The 17,486-nt window shown below is 52.5% G+C and overlaps 1 protein-coding gene across 1 annotated transcript in view; it reads right to left on the reverse strand.

The window, feature by feature from the left end:
• LOC309684387 (olfactory receptor 14A16-like) overlaps positions 1–5,361 on the reverse strand; it is a gene marked incomplete at both ends in the record, with an annotated part of 210,076 nt that extends 204,715 nt beyond the window's left edge. The window contains one exon of the mRNA XM_082500311.1: positions 4,516–5,361. Coding sequence (XP_082356437.1) covers positions 4,516–5,361 — 846 coding nt within the window. The remainder of the gene's footprint in view (positions 1–4,515) is intronic.
• Between the last annotated feature and the right edge of the window lie 12,125 nt (positions 5,362–17,486).

Here is a 17,486-nt window from a genome sequence, read left to right on the forward strand (position 1 = left end):
AGCAGCCTGCGTGTGCGTGTTACGTAGCGATCACTCAAATTGTGTTGTACCTGAATGCTCTAAAGGTATAAGAACCATGTGTGAAACTGCATTTGGGGTGTCCCAATTTGACTGGGACCACTCGTGCTCGTGAACAGAGAATCACTCGTGTAATTCCATACTTTGTGTCCCAGTCTCTCTCCTGGGACAGCATGGGCAGTTGGAAAGTTTTCATGATGTTATCCTCGAAGGCCGAGAATTGTCCCCAGGGGTGGCCCAGAAGGCATTTGACTGCCTTTATGGTGCTGTCCTCCCAGGCAATGATCGTTCAGGAAGGACTCTGACTGAAACCATGACTCGAATAGGACTGCCTCAAGAACATGAGAGTGATGTGCCATCCTCCCCTACGCAAGATGCTCCCCCTTTCGAGCCCAGTCGAAAGGAACAGGTGGTTTGCAAACTCTTTTGGGCAAGGATTTCAGATGCTTGTGCAATGCCTCACACAACTGTGGCCTGGGCACTCATAGACAACAGATACCTGATCATTTCCATAGTGTCAGTGTCAGTGTGTGTGCCTTCGGAAACCATGCACGTGCTAACAAGCAATGGGATTTGGGTGAGTGGCGTGTATGTACAGTGAATATGAACTACAAATTTATACCCTTGTGAAGGCAGGATTTCAAAAGTTTCAAGCAAAGTCCTTACTGTCAAAAATGCTGAGTTTATTTTTTCTAAGGTAAGAATAACCTAGACTTTCTTTGTTTTAAATAAATGCCCTCTGTCCCCCCTTTCACTCTTCCTTGCCCAGCAAGACTGCAACCTGCTGCCTCCTGTTCTGCGGGTCGTGAGCCATCCATTGCAGAACAGCCTTGAACACGGCCTCTTCTTTCCCACGGAGCTCCTCCTTCTGCAGAATGCACAGGAGGTCATTGACGGAGAGCTCCAGAAACTCTCTCGACACCCTGGTCACCCCCTCCAAGTGATGGAGGATGAAAGCATGGGCGTCTTCTCGCAGGTCAATAATAAAGTCAATAATAAAGGCAGTAGTAATACTCGGTGAATCTCCAGATGCCGACGCAGTTCTCCAAGCACAGCTGGGACTTTAAGAACTCGCAGCACAGTCTGACGATGCCCATGACGTTGAACTGGTCGGCCGCTATCAGCAAACGTTCAACGTTGTCGGCCGTGACCGGTACTGTGCCGGTGTAGGCGTACTTGATAATGAGCCGCATCATTTCAGGTGGAGTGCCGGGGATTTTATAGACATCGTTCCCAGCATTGCTCCAGTGGGTGGAAAACAAAGCCCTTTTCAGGGCTTTTTTCAAAGCAAAGCAGTGCTGGGGGAAAAGCATCTTTCTGCATTAAACCCGGACCCCGATATCCCCTGTGCCTCCTTCCTGGGGCACCAATTTGGGCACACGCAGTAGCCACGCTGGGAGGCTGTGGGGTTTATTAATTCATGTGTTACGAGCCGGTTGTTTTAACAAGGAGTCACCGCCTCCGGCTGTGCACAGAGAGCCACAGGGCCAGTGCCCTCCTTGCTTCAACAAGACCACCAGAGAATGGCGCTGTGTGGGGAAGGAACACCTCCTGCCCCACGGCAGACAAGCCCGGCTGGCCACGCTCCAGCCCTGCACCGCATCTGGGGGTTCGTCAGGCACCGCTTCCAGTGCTGCTGTGATATCTTGGGTTGGGGATGAATTCCAGTGTCCAAGGAGGCACCAGGACTATGGGGAAGCGCTGGAAAAGAGGTTCAGTGCCGAGGGAAGCGCTGGAGAGACACTAAGGCAGCGTGACACAGCCTGGGAAATGCTGTGTGTCCCCATCCCCTCTTGTTCCAAGCACTGACCTGAAGTATTGACTGCAGCTACAGAGGATGTTCTTGTGAGCACTGAACTCAATGCCACCCACGCTGAGAACCACATCGCAGAGTCTCTCCTCCAGGCAAAGTTCACTGAAGGCGGTGCAAAGCACAGCACTCATCTTCCTCTCCCTGGGTGAGGATGAGTGTCGCTGGGAGCCAAGCTATCGCCCACGTCACAGCCTGTGGCAGTGGAAAGTGCTTCTCCTGGAGGTGCTACAGCGCTTTGTCCGTGCCCTCACTCCAACACCGTCTCCCAACCCCTGCCTGTCTGGTGGCTCTGGAATGTGCCCCAAAGTGAAATCACAGGCGCAGGGGTGACCCGGGACCGGCTGTGAGCCCCTTTGCAGCTGGTGCTTTACCTCCATATTGATTCATGGATGGTGGCAAATGCTCTGTGGGGGTGGTTACAGCAGTGGGAGCAGAACAACTGGCAGTGCAGAGGTAGACCCATCTGGGCTGCTGAACTGTGGCAAGACATTGCTGCCCGGATAGAGAATCTGGTTGTGAAAGTACATCATGTAGATGACCACGTACCCAAGGGTCAGGCCACTGAGGAACATCAAAACAACAAGCAGGTGGATCAGGCTGTGGTGAACTATTCATAGCTTGGTGGGCCCATGACGCCTCAAGCCATCAAGGAAGAGATGCGACATATAGATGGGCTTGTGACCAGGGGGTGGACTTGGCCACGTTCACTATTTCACAGGTTATCCACGAATGTGAAACATGTGCTGCAATTAAGAAAGCCAAGCTGTTAAAGCTTCTTTGATATGGAGGACGTTGGCTGAAATATCAATACGGGGAGGCCTGGCAGATTGGTTCTATCACACTCCCTCAAACCCGCCAAGGCAAGCGCCACGTACTCAGAACGGTGGAAGCAAACACCGGATGGCTGGAAACACACCCTGTGACCCATGCCACCACCCTGAACAACTATCCTGGGCCTTGAAAAGCAAGTCTGATGGCGACCTGGCACCCCAGAGAGAATTGAGTCAGACAGTGGGACTCATTTCCAAACAGCCTCATAGACACCTGGGCCAAAGAGCATGGCATTGGGCGGGTGTATCACATCCCCTACCATGCACGAGCCTCTGGGAAAATGAAACAATACAACGGACTGCTATAAACTGCACTGAGAGCCATGGGTAGTGGGACCTTCAAAAGTCGGGATACACATTTGGCAAAGGCCACCTGGTTAGGTAACATTTGAGGATCTGAATATGTTTGGGAAGAGAGTCTGGGTTATTCCTGACACAAGCAAAGGAAAAACTATCTGTGGGACTGCTTTTTTTTAAGGCCCTGAGTGCACTTGGTGGGTGATGCAGGAGGATGGGGATGATCGATGTGTTCCTCAAGGGGATTTGATTTTGGTGAGAATGGCCAATGAATCAAATGATATGATATTTATTGCTAAATTACCACTATATGTCATCACTACTACAGTTGCTATATGCTCTATCTATGGCATTGCAGTGAAAGTGACCTAAATTAATGAAGAATGAACTTTGATGAAACTGAGCAAAGTGCAGAAGTGATGGAACCAGAAGTGGCTGCAGCAACTGGCACCCCGGAATTGTCTTGAGATCGACATCTTCAACCCACAGATGATGGGCATGGGCCATGCTGGCTACACCAGCTGCAAGCTCCAGATGCAGCACGCAACAAGTCAACACCACACACCACGTCTCCTGCCAGGAAAGACAGTTACAACAGATGGAGCCCAAAGTCATGGACTAAATGAACTCAAGGGACATTTCAGTGGGATGGGCCATGGACTAAGGGAATGATATCTGTGTGCATATATACATATATCAAAGACAGGAAAATGGTGGTGATTTATGGAAAAGTGTAAGACCTGGGCATGAGGTAGATGGTATAGAATAAGGGGCGGACGCTGTCCTGGTTTTGCCTGGGATAGAGTTAATATCCTTCCTGGTAGCTGCTGTGTTTTGGATTGACTATGAGAATAACATTGCTAACACATATTGTTTTAGTTGTTGCTGAGTGATGCTTATATTAAGTCACGGACTTTTTCAACGTCCCGTAGAGGGTGGGGGGGCACAGACAGGACAAGCTGGCCAAAGGAATGTTCCATCCCATAGACGTCATGCTCAGTATATAAATGGGAGTTGGCTTGGAGGAAGGAATCGGTGATCACTTCTTCGGACAGGCGGGGCAAATGATCATTGGGTGTTGACAGTAATATATTTTGCATCATTTTATTCTATATATACTTATTATTATTATTATTATTATTATTATTATTGTTGTTGTTACTGCTACTGCTTTTATTTTCTGTTACTGTTCTATTAAAAAATATTTATCTCTGCCCATGTTTTGTTTCTCCCTCTTTTTGCCTTTTCTCGCTATTCTACTTGAGACATCCCGTTTCATTTAAGAGCTGTTACCTGACCGGCCAGATCTGACTCAGTGTTGTGCAAGGGTCAGACACAGTAGTATCAAGCCACAACACAAGTAGTATAAACCCAGAAAAATATCAATCAGCAGGGTTATGACAAGAGAAAAATTAGGCTCCTGATCTAAGATAAACTCTGGGCAATGTGCTGAGAAGGGGCGGCAGGTTATTGTCGGTGAAACAGCGTCCATTGGGCCAGTTTCCATAGGGCATCCTTGAGCTCCTGGTTCCTCATGCTGTAGATGAGGGGGTTCACTGCTGGAGGCACCACCGAGTACAGAAATGATACCACCAGGTCCAGGGATGGGGAGGAGATGGAGGGGGGCTTCAGGTAGGCAAGCATACCAGTGCTGATAAAGAGGGAGACCACGGCCAGGTGAGGGAGGCACGTGGAAAAGGCTTTGTGCCGTCCCTGCTCAGAGGGGATCCTCAGCACCGCCCTCAAGATCTGCACATAAGACACCACAATGAAAACAGAACACCCAAAGGCTAAAAAGACACTAACCACCAGAAGCCCAACTTCCCTGAGGTAGGAGTGTGAGCAGGAGAGCTTGAGGATGTGGGGGATTTCACAGAAGAACTGGTCGACGGCATTGCCCTGGCAGAGGGGCAGTGAAAATGTATTGGCCGTGTGCAGGAGAGAATTGAGGAACCCACTGCACCAGGCAGCTGCTGCCATGCGGACACAAGCTCTGCTGCCCAGGAGGGTCCCGTAGTGCAGAGGTTGGCAGATGGCAACGTAGCGGTCATAGGCCATGACGGTGAGAAGATAAAACTCTGCTGAAATGAAGAAGCCAAACAAAAAGACTTGAGCAGCACACCCTGCATAGGAGATGGCCCTGGTGTTCCAGAGGGAATTGGCCATGGCTTTGGGGAGAGTGGTGGAGATGCAACCCAGGTCCAGAACAGAGAGGTTGAGAAGGAAGAAGTACATGGGGGTGTGGAGGCGGTGGTCGCAGGCGATGGCGGTGATGATGAGGCCGTTTCCCAGGAGGGCAGCCAGGTAGATGCCCAGGAAGAGCCAGAAGGTCAAGAGCTGCAGCTCCCGAGTGTTTGCACATGCCAGGAGGAGGAACTGTGTGATGGAGCTGCTGTTGGACATTTGCTGCTTCTGGGCAGGGGGACGTGGTCGAGGTCTGTTACCAGAGATTTCCCTAAGGAAAATGAAAGCCATTTCCCATAGACTTTACCCCTCCTGTAATACGCCCTTTTCCTTTTCCAGGAGACATTCCTCAGCTTCCTGACTCGAGCTCTGGTTTACTCTTGCTGATTGTGCTGTGAAGAGGGAAGAGTTCCTGGGAAGAGTGAGGACCGGGGTCCGTGCCGATGTTCTGCCTGTTCTGATGGAACCACCTACAATGCAGAAGGGCTTGTCAGCATCTGCACATGCACTGCTAAGGAACCAGGATGGCAGAAGGCAGTTGGAGAGGCTTTGGGTATTTTACAGCTCTCCCACCTCCCCTGGGCAGTGTTCTGGGATGTCAGAAACCCTCAGCATTTCTGCTGCACTCCAGGAGAACAGAGTGAGTGCTGTGAGACATGAGGATTGCCTGGGGCAGAGAGCAGAGTCAAGGGAGATGGTTTGTCCCTCCATCTTGCACTGTCATGAGATGGAGGGGGATTCCCCTCTTTTATTATGCAATCAGACAGTGCTGAGAGCAGAAGGATCCATCTCAGACTATGAAATGTCTCACCCTTTCTCAAGTCTCAGCAGCCCACCTCTAGCCAAGGACACCCACGGCTCATTTCACCCACCCAACAGCATTTCCTCAGTCACAGAGTCTCTGTGTTTCTCTGTGGGGCTTTCCGATAACACAAAGGTGCTATGGGACAGGTTGGCATCCTGGAGGGCAGCTCACAGCTTCCATGGACACCCAAAGGACATACCCAATTTATGGGATCTCAGTGAGAGAAAATGGACTCCTTCCCCACCCACACAACCTGCACTGCCCACAGCCCCACAAGTCAGAAGAAAACTTTGACACTGGTTCCCATGGACACACCGGCAGGAGTGGATGAACAATATCAGTGTGGGACTCTGCAGCTGAAATTCCCATCCCACGGAGGCTGACAGCAATAAAAAGATAACTTTAAAGGAGACATGTGGACAAACCAGGAGAAATGCCGTGAGGGTCTGACTGGGAGAGGCACGGGGAGAGGCAGCCGGGCACTCAGGGCAGCATTACCCTCACCCTGCTGGGCACACCACCACCCAGACACTGATCATGCAGGGCAGGTGCCCTCAGCCCCACCGCTGGGCAGCAGCAATGGGGCACATGGCAGGAGGGATGCCCTTCGCCTCTCCTGCTGCTCTGCCGAGCACAGAGCTGACTCCCACCCCAGAGCCCATGGCCGTGAGGGCTGAGGGCTGTGCTGGGTGGCTCAGGGAAGGCATCTGCACTGCAGGGGTGGCTGGAGGTGCTCCTATCTCCCCTGCAGCAGGGCTTCCAGGAGCAGCTCCCTCCTTCCCTGCCCATCTCCACTGCCTGGAGCTCTCCCTGCCAACAGCTCTTTCCCTGCCCCCACGTCTCTTCCCTGCCAGTGCTCGCAGACCCCATGGCAGCCCCCGTGTGCCCAGCTCTGCCCTGCAGCCTCTGCGTGTGTGCAGGGGCTAAAGGGCAGGTGCCACAGACCCTGGTGAGACTGGAAAGGGGATGCTGCTGCTGTCTGTAGCCCCCAGAGCTGGAAACCGAAGACACAGACTCAGGAAAGCTCCTTATCTCTACATGAACCCTCCTTTGATCTTTCATTTGAAAGTCCTCTTGGACATGTGCCCCTGCCCACCCAGCCAACCAAGAGAAGAAACAGCAAAAGAAATTTACATTTATATTAAGGGAACTCCATCTTGAAAAGTCCCTCCAGGAATGACCAGAGGTCATCTGGAGGTGTAAAGAGCCCTGACCCACACAGCACCCTCTTCAAAGCAGAAGGACATTGCCCAGCCAGGGGTCACTCCTTCCACCCACAGCTTCTCCCCACAGAAACTACGTGGGAGCTCTCTGGGCAGGCGGAGAGCTGACCCTGGCAGGCGGCAGAGTCCCTGCCCTGGCACACAGCCCCCAGGGTGCAGCGACCCTGCTGGCAAGGAAAGCCCTGCCCACCCCTGCCTGCGCACCCACCTTCACAGCCCTTTGACCATTCCTGGGAGAAGGCAGCCGTCATGCCCTGTGCCTCTGATGGTGCAGCAGGGAAGCCCCAATCTAGAGAATGTCCTCTTCTTCCACAGCAGAGAAGTGTGAGCGTCCACCTGAAAGATCCCACGGGCTGTGGGAGGTGCCAGCTTTTGGAGATCTCTCCAGCTACTGCAGCTGCTCTGCTTTGGGAAGAGTTCTTCCCCCACTCTCCGTCAGCATCCTCCCTCTCCAGACTGTCTTCAACCTCTCTCTGCCTCCCTGCTCTACCCTCGCTGCCTGCAGGCAGTGCCCTCAGCCCTGCTGCGCTGTGCAGAGGAGCTGCTCCTGGGCTGAGCTGTCTCTCTGCAGCGCTGCCCGCTTGCCAGGACCTCCCTCCGTCCCAGCAGCCCGGCCCAGCTCAGCAGCAGAGGACCTGCTGTGGCTTTCTCTGCCTCCTCCCCACACTGCCCCAATCCCTCGAGGTGTCCCTGCGCCTCCAGGGCTGACAGCTCCTCCAAGGCAGCGGGGTCTCTCCTGGGGAGCAGAGTTTGAAGCAGAATGAAGTCATCACTGACTGTCCCTCTCTGAACCCTGGACGGATCGATCCCTGTGGTGGGAATTGCTCTGCCAGGTTGTACGGACCTACAGGAGGTGTCCATGTTCCCCTCTGGAAACCCCCATTCCTGCCCCATTGCCAGGCAGTGCATGGAGGCAGTGACGGGCCAGGGATCGTTCCCACCGGTGCAGGGAAGGGATTGAGCCAAGTCAATGAGGCATCTCTGCTCTCAGCAGTGTTCCTGAGGTTGGAGAGACAGTCTGCTTCTCCAGTGCACCCCACAGACCCACCGGAGGGGGGATTCCTCTTGCCTCAGCTCAGCTGCCCAACATCATTGTGAGCTCTTTCTCTGAGCTGCCCTGTGAGCAATGGAGACAGAGGCCAGGAGGGAGCTTTTCCAATGCAAACACCGGGTGACATCTGAGGTGCCAGAGGTGGTTCAGGACACGTGCAGGGAACTGCATGCTCTAATGGAGCAATTGTGAGAGACAGGGCAGCATCTGGGGGCATTGTCCTGGATGCTGGTGGGGAATCCCTTTGGCCAACAGAAAACATAGAAGACCACAGAATCACAGAATCACAGAATCACAGAATGGTAGTTGTTGGAAGGAACCCTCGTAGATCGTCTAGTGCAACCCCCGTGCAACCCCCGTGCCAAAGTAGGGTCACCTAAAGCAGGTTGGACAGGAATGAAGCCGGGCAGCTTTTGAATATCTCCACAGAAGGAGACTACACGGCCTCTCTGGACAGCCTGTTCCAGTGCTTTGGTGCCCTCAAAGTAAAGACATTTTTCCTTGTGTTCAGATGGAATTTCCTGTGTTCCAGTTTGTGCCCGTTTCCCCTTGTCCTGTCAGTGGGCAGCACAGAAAGGAGTCTGCCCCCATCTTCTTGAAACCCTCCCTTTAGAAACTGATAAGCATTGAGGAGATCCCCTCTCAGCCTTCTCTTCTCCAGGCTAAACGTACCCACCTCTCTCAGCTGATTCTCATAAGAGAGGTGCTCCAGTCCCCTGAACATCTTTGTAGCCCTCTACTGGACTCTCTCCAGTAGTTCCCTGTGTTTCTTGCACTGGGGTACCTAGAACTGGCCACACTACTCCAGATTCGGCCTCAGCAGGGCAGAGCAGAGGGGAAGGATGACCTCCCTCCACCTGCTGCCCACGCTCTTTGGTAATGCACCCCAGGAGACCATAGGCCTTCTTGGCCAACAGGGCACATTGCTGGCTTATGGTCAACTTATTGTCCACCAGGAGTCCCAGGTCTCTCTCGGCAAAGCTGCTTTGCAGCAGGTGAACCCCCAACCTTTACTGGTGCATGGGGTTTTTCCTCCCCTGGTGCAGGACCCTACACTTCCCCTCGCTGAACTTCATTATGTTCCTCTCCACCCAACTCTCCAGCCTTTCCAGGTCTCACTGACCGGCCTGCAATTTCCTGGGTCCTCCTTCTTGCCCTTTTTGAAGACTGGCGTGACTTTGGCTTTCCTCCAGTCCTCAGGCACCTCTCCTGTCCCCCTGACCTTTCAAAGATGGTGAAGAGCGCCTTCATAATAACATCTGTCAGGTCCCTCAACACTCCTGGGAGTGATCCATCAGGGCGGTGGGTGTCAAGTTTGCCTAAATGATCTCTAACCTGATCTTCCTCGACCAAGGGAAAGTCTTCATTTTCTCAGATTCTTTCTCTTCGCTCCTGGGTCTGGGATTGCTGAGGGCCGGCCTTAGCAGTAAAGACTGAAGCAAAGAAGGTATCAGTAATTCTGCCTTCTCTGCATCTTCCGTCACCAGGGCACATACCTCATTCAGTAGCAGGCCCACATTTTCCCTGGTCTGCCTTTTACTACTGATGTACTTGGAGAAGCCCTTCTTATTGTCCTTGACATCCCTGGCCAGGTTTAATTCCAAGTGGGCTTCAGCCTTCCTCGTTGCATCCCTACGTACTCTCGCAATGTTTATATACTCCTCCTCTCCCTGAAAAAAGTGCCTCCCCAGCTCTCCTGTAGGCCCCCCTTAGGTACTGGAAGGGTCTATAACGTCTCCTTGAAGCCTTTTCTTATGCAGGCTGAACAACCCCAACTCTCTCAGCCTGTCTTCAGAAGAGAGGCGCTCCAGCCCTCTAATCATTTTTGTGAGCCTCCTCTGGACTCACTCCAACAGGTCCATGTCCTTTTTCTGTTGGAGGCTCCAGAGCTGGATGCAGTACTCCAGGTGGAGTCTCACAAGAGTAGAGTAGAGGGGAAGAATCACCTCCCTCGACCTGCTGGCCATGCTGCTTTTAATGAAGCTCAGGATGTGCTTGGCTTTCTGGGATGCAGGCACACATTTCTGGCTCATGTTGAGCTTATCCACCAACACCTCCAAGTCCTTCTCCTCAGGGCTTCTCTCTATCCATTCTGCACCCAGCCTGTATTTGTGCTTTGGTTGATTTCCTCTTGCAACTCTAAACTTCAAACATTTTTGGTGTTGTTATTCTCTTTGCTTGGTTTTGTCTTGTTTTAATAAGTGATTTCTCAGCGATTTTTTGTGCTCTGTTTGCAAAGGCAAGTGATCATAAAATTGGGGTGGGATGCAGTGAGAGGGACACGGGAGCGCAGTGCCAGTGTAGGTGCCTGGGACCTTCTGCTCAGGCTCCAGCTGCAGCTTCCCAGGGGCTCTGGTCTCCAGCAGCTCCTCTGGGACAGCGGCCAGGCCCAGGCAGGTGCTTCAGAGACACAGGGCCCTCTGGAGGCACCACTGGGTACTGATGGTCAGGCAGCAGAGCGCTGCCTGGAAGCCTGAGAAATATTAACATGCATATGAGCATGACCTCATCACCTTAACAAGTGAATACTTGTAATAAATATCAGTCTTTTCCCATAAGATCAAATGAGTTTATTTTATAGGAAGAGGAGAGCTATTGATCTTCCCCTGTACTTGCATTGTCAGGACTCCCTCTCTCAGGCTCCGCATTTAATCTTCCTCATCTTTCTCATATTTCCCAACTAAACTGACCATGTCTGAAGGCACCTTTCCAGCAGTGCATCTGCACAGAAGCACTTGCGATTGCTCTCTACATTTCCCTTCCCCTTCCTCTTTCACCATTCAGACACCTCTCAACAATCCAGTTGTGGCTTTGAGCTTCAGGCACTTAAAAGCTGGCCTATCTTTCAGTAGTCTAATTCTGTTATTACCAAACTCTTTAATTGTGCTTATTTTGTAATTTCCCATCTGTCTGAAACATGTATTGTATTTCTTCATCTGTGGAAATATCCAAACCCACCTAGACAAGCCCTGAAAAAGCTGATCTAGCTGAGCCTGTCTCAGCTGGAAGGCTGGACTAGGTGATATCTAGAGGTCTCTTCCAAACTCCATATTTCTGTGATTTTGTGAGTATAAAGGAGAGAAGTAAGACTGAAGGAAATTAACAACACGTAGCCTGTACCAGAAATAGGGTGAGATCCTGTGGAGAGGACCCATGCCGGGAAGGGTAAAAGTGTAAAGAGGAAGGAGATGCAGAGGTTCTGTGCTGACCATAACCCCCCATTCACCACCCCCACCCCCCACATGTCTCAGAGTCAGGGTGGGTAGAAGAATGGGGAATGATGGAGTAATCTGAGCCTGGGAAAAAGGAGTGGGGAAGGAGAATGGTCTTTAATATTTTATTATATTATATTTTATCACTATCAAAATCTATTTTAATTGGCAATGAATTAAACTGATCATCCCCAAGTCAACTCTTCTTTGCCCCTGACAGTAATTCGTAAGTCATCTCCTTGTCTTTATCTTGACTCGTGAGCTATTGCATCTTATTTTCTCCTTTTGTCCTTTTGAGTCTGGGGTGTGAAGGAGCAGCTGGGTGGGTGTCTGGCAGCTGGTCAAGGCTGACCCACCACAGGACCACCACATCAGGATGGCTGTGTCCAATCTGGGGCTCCCCAGCACAAGAAAGACCCTGACAGGAGGGAGCAAGTCCTGCAAAGGCCAGAAAGATGGGCGAGGCCTGGAGCACATTATATACAAGGAAAGGCTGAGAGAAATGTTTGTTTGTTGTTTTATCTTTCCAGAAATCTCTCAGAGCCATACACTGGAGCACAGACCCAGGCAACTTGGCGGAGTCTACAACAATGTAGATTTGCAATATCTCTCGAGACAAGGCCATGAGCACCTGATGGAGCCAGAGCTGTCTCACAACAGGCTTGGATGAGGGACCAGCAGTGGCAAGAGCTTCTGGGATTTGGTGTGTAATGAGTGTCAGTAGGAAACTGGTTTCCTTTTTATTAATAATTGCAGTGTATTTGGGTATCACGAAGCTGCAAAGGATGGGGATGACCATGAAGCAAAGGTCCCTCCTCAGAGCTGGGCTGTACGGCCAGAGATGGAAAGCCCGGTGTGTGGAGTGGTCAGAAAGAATGCCTCTCGTGCAGCTTCCCCGGGGTGTCCAGGGAACATGGCATAGACCGGGCCCCTCTCTTCTGCACCTTTGCTGACTTGTTTCCCTCACTGTGTCACCTGGCTCTGCCCTGTGGGCACCCTGTTAGGTGCCCTCCCCCTGCACACCCAACCAGCTGAGCTCTACATGGGTGTTTTCCTCTCCCAGACACTTTCCTGCCCAGACCAGCCCAGGAGAGAAGTCCAGCCTGGGCCGGCCCTACAGAAATCCCCACCACAGGGTGCTGCAGAGCTCTGGGCGCTCACCCCGCAGCCACAGCCCCTCTGAAGAGCACAGCAGGTCCCGGGGAGCAGAGAGAGGTGGTCTCAGCCTTCCTCATCAGCCCCAGGGCTGAGGGCCAGCCATAGCAGAAGAAGACAGAGGCCAGTGTCTCTCACTGTCCCCTGCATTTGTCTCCAAGAGACCCTTATCACCAACTGCTGGCAGCCCCGCTGAGCCAGCCCCTCTCCCCAGCACAAGACTCCTGACCCAGGGGCTCCTCAGGCTTCTCCTGCGGCCCCAGCAACAGTGCAAAATGCCCTGAGCTGCTGCGTACAGAAACAGGTCTCTTTTTTCATTTACCTCCCCTGTGGAAGCATGGAGTTGCTCCTTTGCTCGTGTCCAGGGGTGTCCCTGTCCCCAGAGACCCTTTTCCTGGGGGACTGCGTCCGTGTTGGCCTGGCTGGCCACTCCAGCTCCATCCCCACGGTCCCCACAAGACCCTGAGCTGGCAGTGCTCTTCTGCAGGGTGAGTGGGCTGCGGTGCCCAAAAGCCACAAGGAGACAGTCCCAGGCAGGTCCCTGTTGGTCATTCATCGAACTGGGTGCCCACACGTAAAGGCTCAGGACAGACCCATTCCCCAACACATCACCCCATGCCATCCACCCCTGAGGCCATGACGAACCCCAGCTCAGCAGCATGGTCTCATGGCTGCAATCTTCAGCCTATTCCTGACCTCAGCTTTGGAAGAAGAGCTCAAACTCCAGACACTGGGACTGAGAAAATCCACTTTTATTAGAAAGCTGTGGCATGGGAGAAAAACTCTACCATCATGAAAGACACACGTATAAAGCCTTTGAGTCAGACTGGTCAGGCTGGGTTCATGCCTCTGGAGAGGTGGAGTGGATGTAGACACTCCTGGGCAAACAGGACTATCACAGGTAAAATGCCCAAAGCACAGGAGGTTGCTGATAGGAATTCAAAATCACTTTTGAAGAGACATGGGCTGCTTATCACTGCTGAAAGACAAGTGATTGAAGAAGTTTCTTCAGTGCGTCATTGAGCTCCTGGTTCCTCATGCTGTAGATGAGGGGGTTCACTGCTGGAGGCACCACCAAATAGAGGAATGCCACCACTAGGTGCAGTAATGGGGAAGAGATGGAGGGGGGCTTCAGGTAGGCAAATGTAGCAGTGCTGATAAACATGGAGACCACAGCCAGGTGAGGGAGGCACGTGGAAAAGGCTTTGTGCCGTCCCTGCTCAGAGGGGATCCTCAGCACAGCCCTGAAGATTTGCATGTAGGACACCACAATGAAAACAAAACAGACTGAAGATAATGAAAAACCAAACACAAGCAGCCCAGCGTTCCGGAGGTTGGAATGTGAGCAGGAGAGCTTGAGGATGTGGGGGATTTCACAGAAGAACTGGTGCAGGGCATTGCCCTGGCAGAGGGGCAGTGAAAATGTATTTGCCGTGTGCAGGAGAGAATTGAGGAACCCACGGGCCCAGGCAGCTGCTACCATGCGGACACAAGCTCTGCTGCCCAGGAGGGTCCCGTAGTGCAGGGGTTGGCAGATGGCAATGTAGCGGTCATAAGCCATGATGGTGAGAAGGCAATACTCCCCTACAATCAAGAAGACAAAGAAAAAGAACTGGACAACACATCCCCAGTAGGAGATGGCCCTGGTGTCCCAGAGGGAATTGGCCATGGCTTTGGGGAGAGTGGTGGAGATGCAGCCCAGGTCAAGAACAGAGAGGTTGAGGAGAAAGAAGTACATGGGGGTGTGGAGGTGGTGGTCGCAGGTGATGGCGGTGATGATGAGGCCATTTCCCAGGAGGGCAGCCAGGTAGATGCCCAGGAAGAGCCCGAAGGTCAAGAGCTGCAGCTCCTGTGTGTCTGCGAATGCCAGGAGGAGGAAGTGGGTGATGGAGCTGCTGTTGGGCATTTGCTGCCTCTGGGCATGTGGTCCTGTCCTTAGAGGAAGGGTCAATGAAGAGTTAGGGGAGATTTTTTTGATGAAAATCAAAGCCTTTCCCCTTAGACCCTTGACGGCTATACACAAACCCCATTCCTTTTCCAGGTGACCTTCCTTCATCACTGGTCCTGCAGCTCTGGTTGGTGCTGGTTGAGTGTGCTGTGAGGAGCAGGGCCTCTGCCTGTTGGCTGCTGAGGAGTCAGCCCTGCCCTGCAGCAGTGGGTGTGTGGGCATGGTGGGGGCAGGAGCCAGTCCTGGCACTTGACTTAGAGGAACCTACTTCTAACGCAGAAGGGCTTTTCAGTGTCTGCACTCCCAGTGCTAAGGAACCAGGATGGTAGAATGCATGTTGCAAGGTTTGGGTATTTTACTGCTTCCCTCATCCCACATGGGGGGTGTTATTGGATGGCAGAAAGCCCCAGCATTTTTGCTGTGCTCAGGGAGAACAGAGCGAGTCCTGTGAGGCAAGAGGATTGCCTCTGGCTCAGTGCAGGGTGAGAGGAGCGTGTCTGCCTCTCCATCTTCTTCCCAGAGCCTTGGGCTTCCACCTTTCTCACATGGAGGTTGATCACACTCCCACCTTACCCTGGAAGTCAACCAGAAACTGGTGTCACCAGTGGTGACACTGGTCACTGCAGACCGCTAAATGTCTCACCCTTTCTCAAGGTCTCAGCCCCCCACTTCTAGCCAAGGACACACATGGATCATCTCACCAACTCAACAGCATTTCCTCCATCATAACATCTCAGTGCTTCTATCTGGGGCTTTCAGATAAAACAGAAGTGCTCTGAGGACAGGTTTGCATCCTGAGGGAAGGTCACAGCTTGGAAGGACACCTCAGGGAGGAAGCCTGTTGTCCTTATGATGATATATCATTAAGTAAGAGCCGGCTCATATCCCAGCCCTACAGACTGCATTGACCACATCTCCACGTGTGCCAGGAAATCTGGGACTTGTTCCCATAGACACAGCTGAGTGAAAGGACACACAAGATCAGTGTGTGTCCGCAGCGGAAACTCTACCTCCCCAGAGAGCCTGACAGCCAGAACAAGATAACAATAGCAATAGCACAGACCCGTAGAGGAAGAAGGAAAAGTAGAGGAAGAAGGAAAATCACAGTGAGCTTATAGAAGCCATGGGAGAGGCAGCCGGGCACTCAGGATAGCCTTACCCTTACCCAGCCGGGCACGTCACCTCCCGGACACCAGCACTGCCCGGCAGTCGCTCTCAGCCCCTGTGCTCTGCAGAGGGCAATTGGCACATGGCTGGAGACCTGCACCGTGCTCTGCTGGAGCTCTGGCTGCAGAGGAGGTGGTTCACGCCTTGGACCCCACAGCTCTGAGGGCAGAGGCTTTGCTGGGTGGGAGAGGAGGCAAGGGGGCTTGCTCAGAGGAAGGGGTCTGCACTGGAGGGGATCACATGGAGATTTCTGAATTCTCCCTCCCACCACCTTTCTGGTTTTAGTTTCCTCTCATTCCCTGATCATATCCCTGCTGCCTGGAGATTTTCCTCCTGAAAGGTGTTTCCCTGTCCCATGTCTTTTCCCTGTGAGTGCTCACAAATCCCATCCCAACATCTGTGCGCTCACCTGGGCTGGACAGAAACCTGCCTGTTTGCATGTTCCTCTTTGCAGGTGGAAAAGGGCAGGTCAGGACAACCCTGACAGGTCCAGCAGAGGGGATGTTGGTGCTGTCGTTAGGCAGAGGAGTGGCTGAAGGCACCTTAGGAGGCTTGTGGCAGATCTACTGACCTCTCAGAGTTGAATTTCAGGAGTCTCAGTGACTTGTTAAAACTTGAAAGCTCCTTTTCCAGGTACACTTTTCTCTTCCCCCATCCCCTTCCCAGAATAGGAAACTGAAAAGACAGACTCAGGAAAGCTCCTTATCTTCATAGTGATTCCTGCTTTGATCTTCTTTTTGAGACATTCCCTTGGAAATATCCTGGGGGTGATTTGCATCCTTGAGCAGCTCTGACCTGTGAGCAGCAACCCTCAAGAGCAGGAAGACGCTACCCTGCTGGGGGATGCTCCTTCCACCCACAGCTTCTCCCCACAGAAGCGCCGTGGGAGCTCCCCGGGCAGGCGGAGAGCTGACCCTGGCAGGTGGCAGAGTCCCTGCTCCAGCACACAGCCCCCGGGGTGCAGGGACCCTGCTGGCAAGGACAGCCCTGGGATACCACACAAGCACATCCACCTTTACACTCCTGCAGACATTAGGAGAATGTCACCTCCCTCAGCTGGGCAGAAGTACTTCTTTCATGCACTGTCATTTCTCCTATTAGGAAAAGATTTTTGCGTTTGAGAATCACCTTTCCTGGTCCCATCGTTTGACGGGATACCCAGTCAGCTACTGGGAGGGATCTCCTTTACCCCTGCTGAGGGAAGGGATGCACATGAGTCAATAGGCGCATCTCATTTGTCCATTTGTAGTCCTGGGGCCAGAAGGGCGCTCAGCTCCCTCCCACGCACAGCACAAACCCACAGGAGGTGGGATTCCTCTTGCCTCAGGTCTTCAGGTGTGCACAAAATCGACAGCTACACGTGAGCTCCTTGCCTCAGCTCCCTTGCCGGTTAATGGAGGTGGAGGGCAGGGTTGGGCTGTTCAGACACAACGCCTGGTGACATTTAAGGTGTCGGGGGTGGACGAAGATATGTGCAGGCAACTGCAAGCCCTACTGGAGCAGTTCATAGCGACAGGGCAACTTCTCTTAAAGGCTGCTGGGAATTTCCTTTGGCCAGCTGGAAGGAGAGCTGATGCCCAAATTATGGCCACTGAACGTATCCCCACTCATTATTTTCAGGGCAGCTTTTAGAGTTATTCGTTTGAACAACTGGAGTCATGTGCCACAGGGAGAGCTCTGGCTCTCTGTCTCTCTCTCCATCAGTTGTGTTCACCAGGTCTCCACTCACTAGATTGGCAGTTGCTTCATGCTCATCTCCACCTTGCCTGTCAAAACTAAATGC

The sequence above is a fragment of the Vanellus vanellus genome (genome assembly GCF_965231255.1).
Source record: "Vanellus vanellus genome assembly, contig: HAP1_SCAFFOLD_70, whole genome shotgun sequence".
Lineage (NCBI taxonomy): Eukaryota > Metazoa > Chordata > Aves > Charadriiformes > Charadriidae > Vanellus > Vanellus vanellus.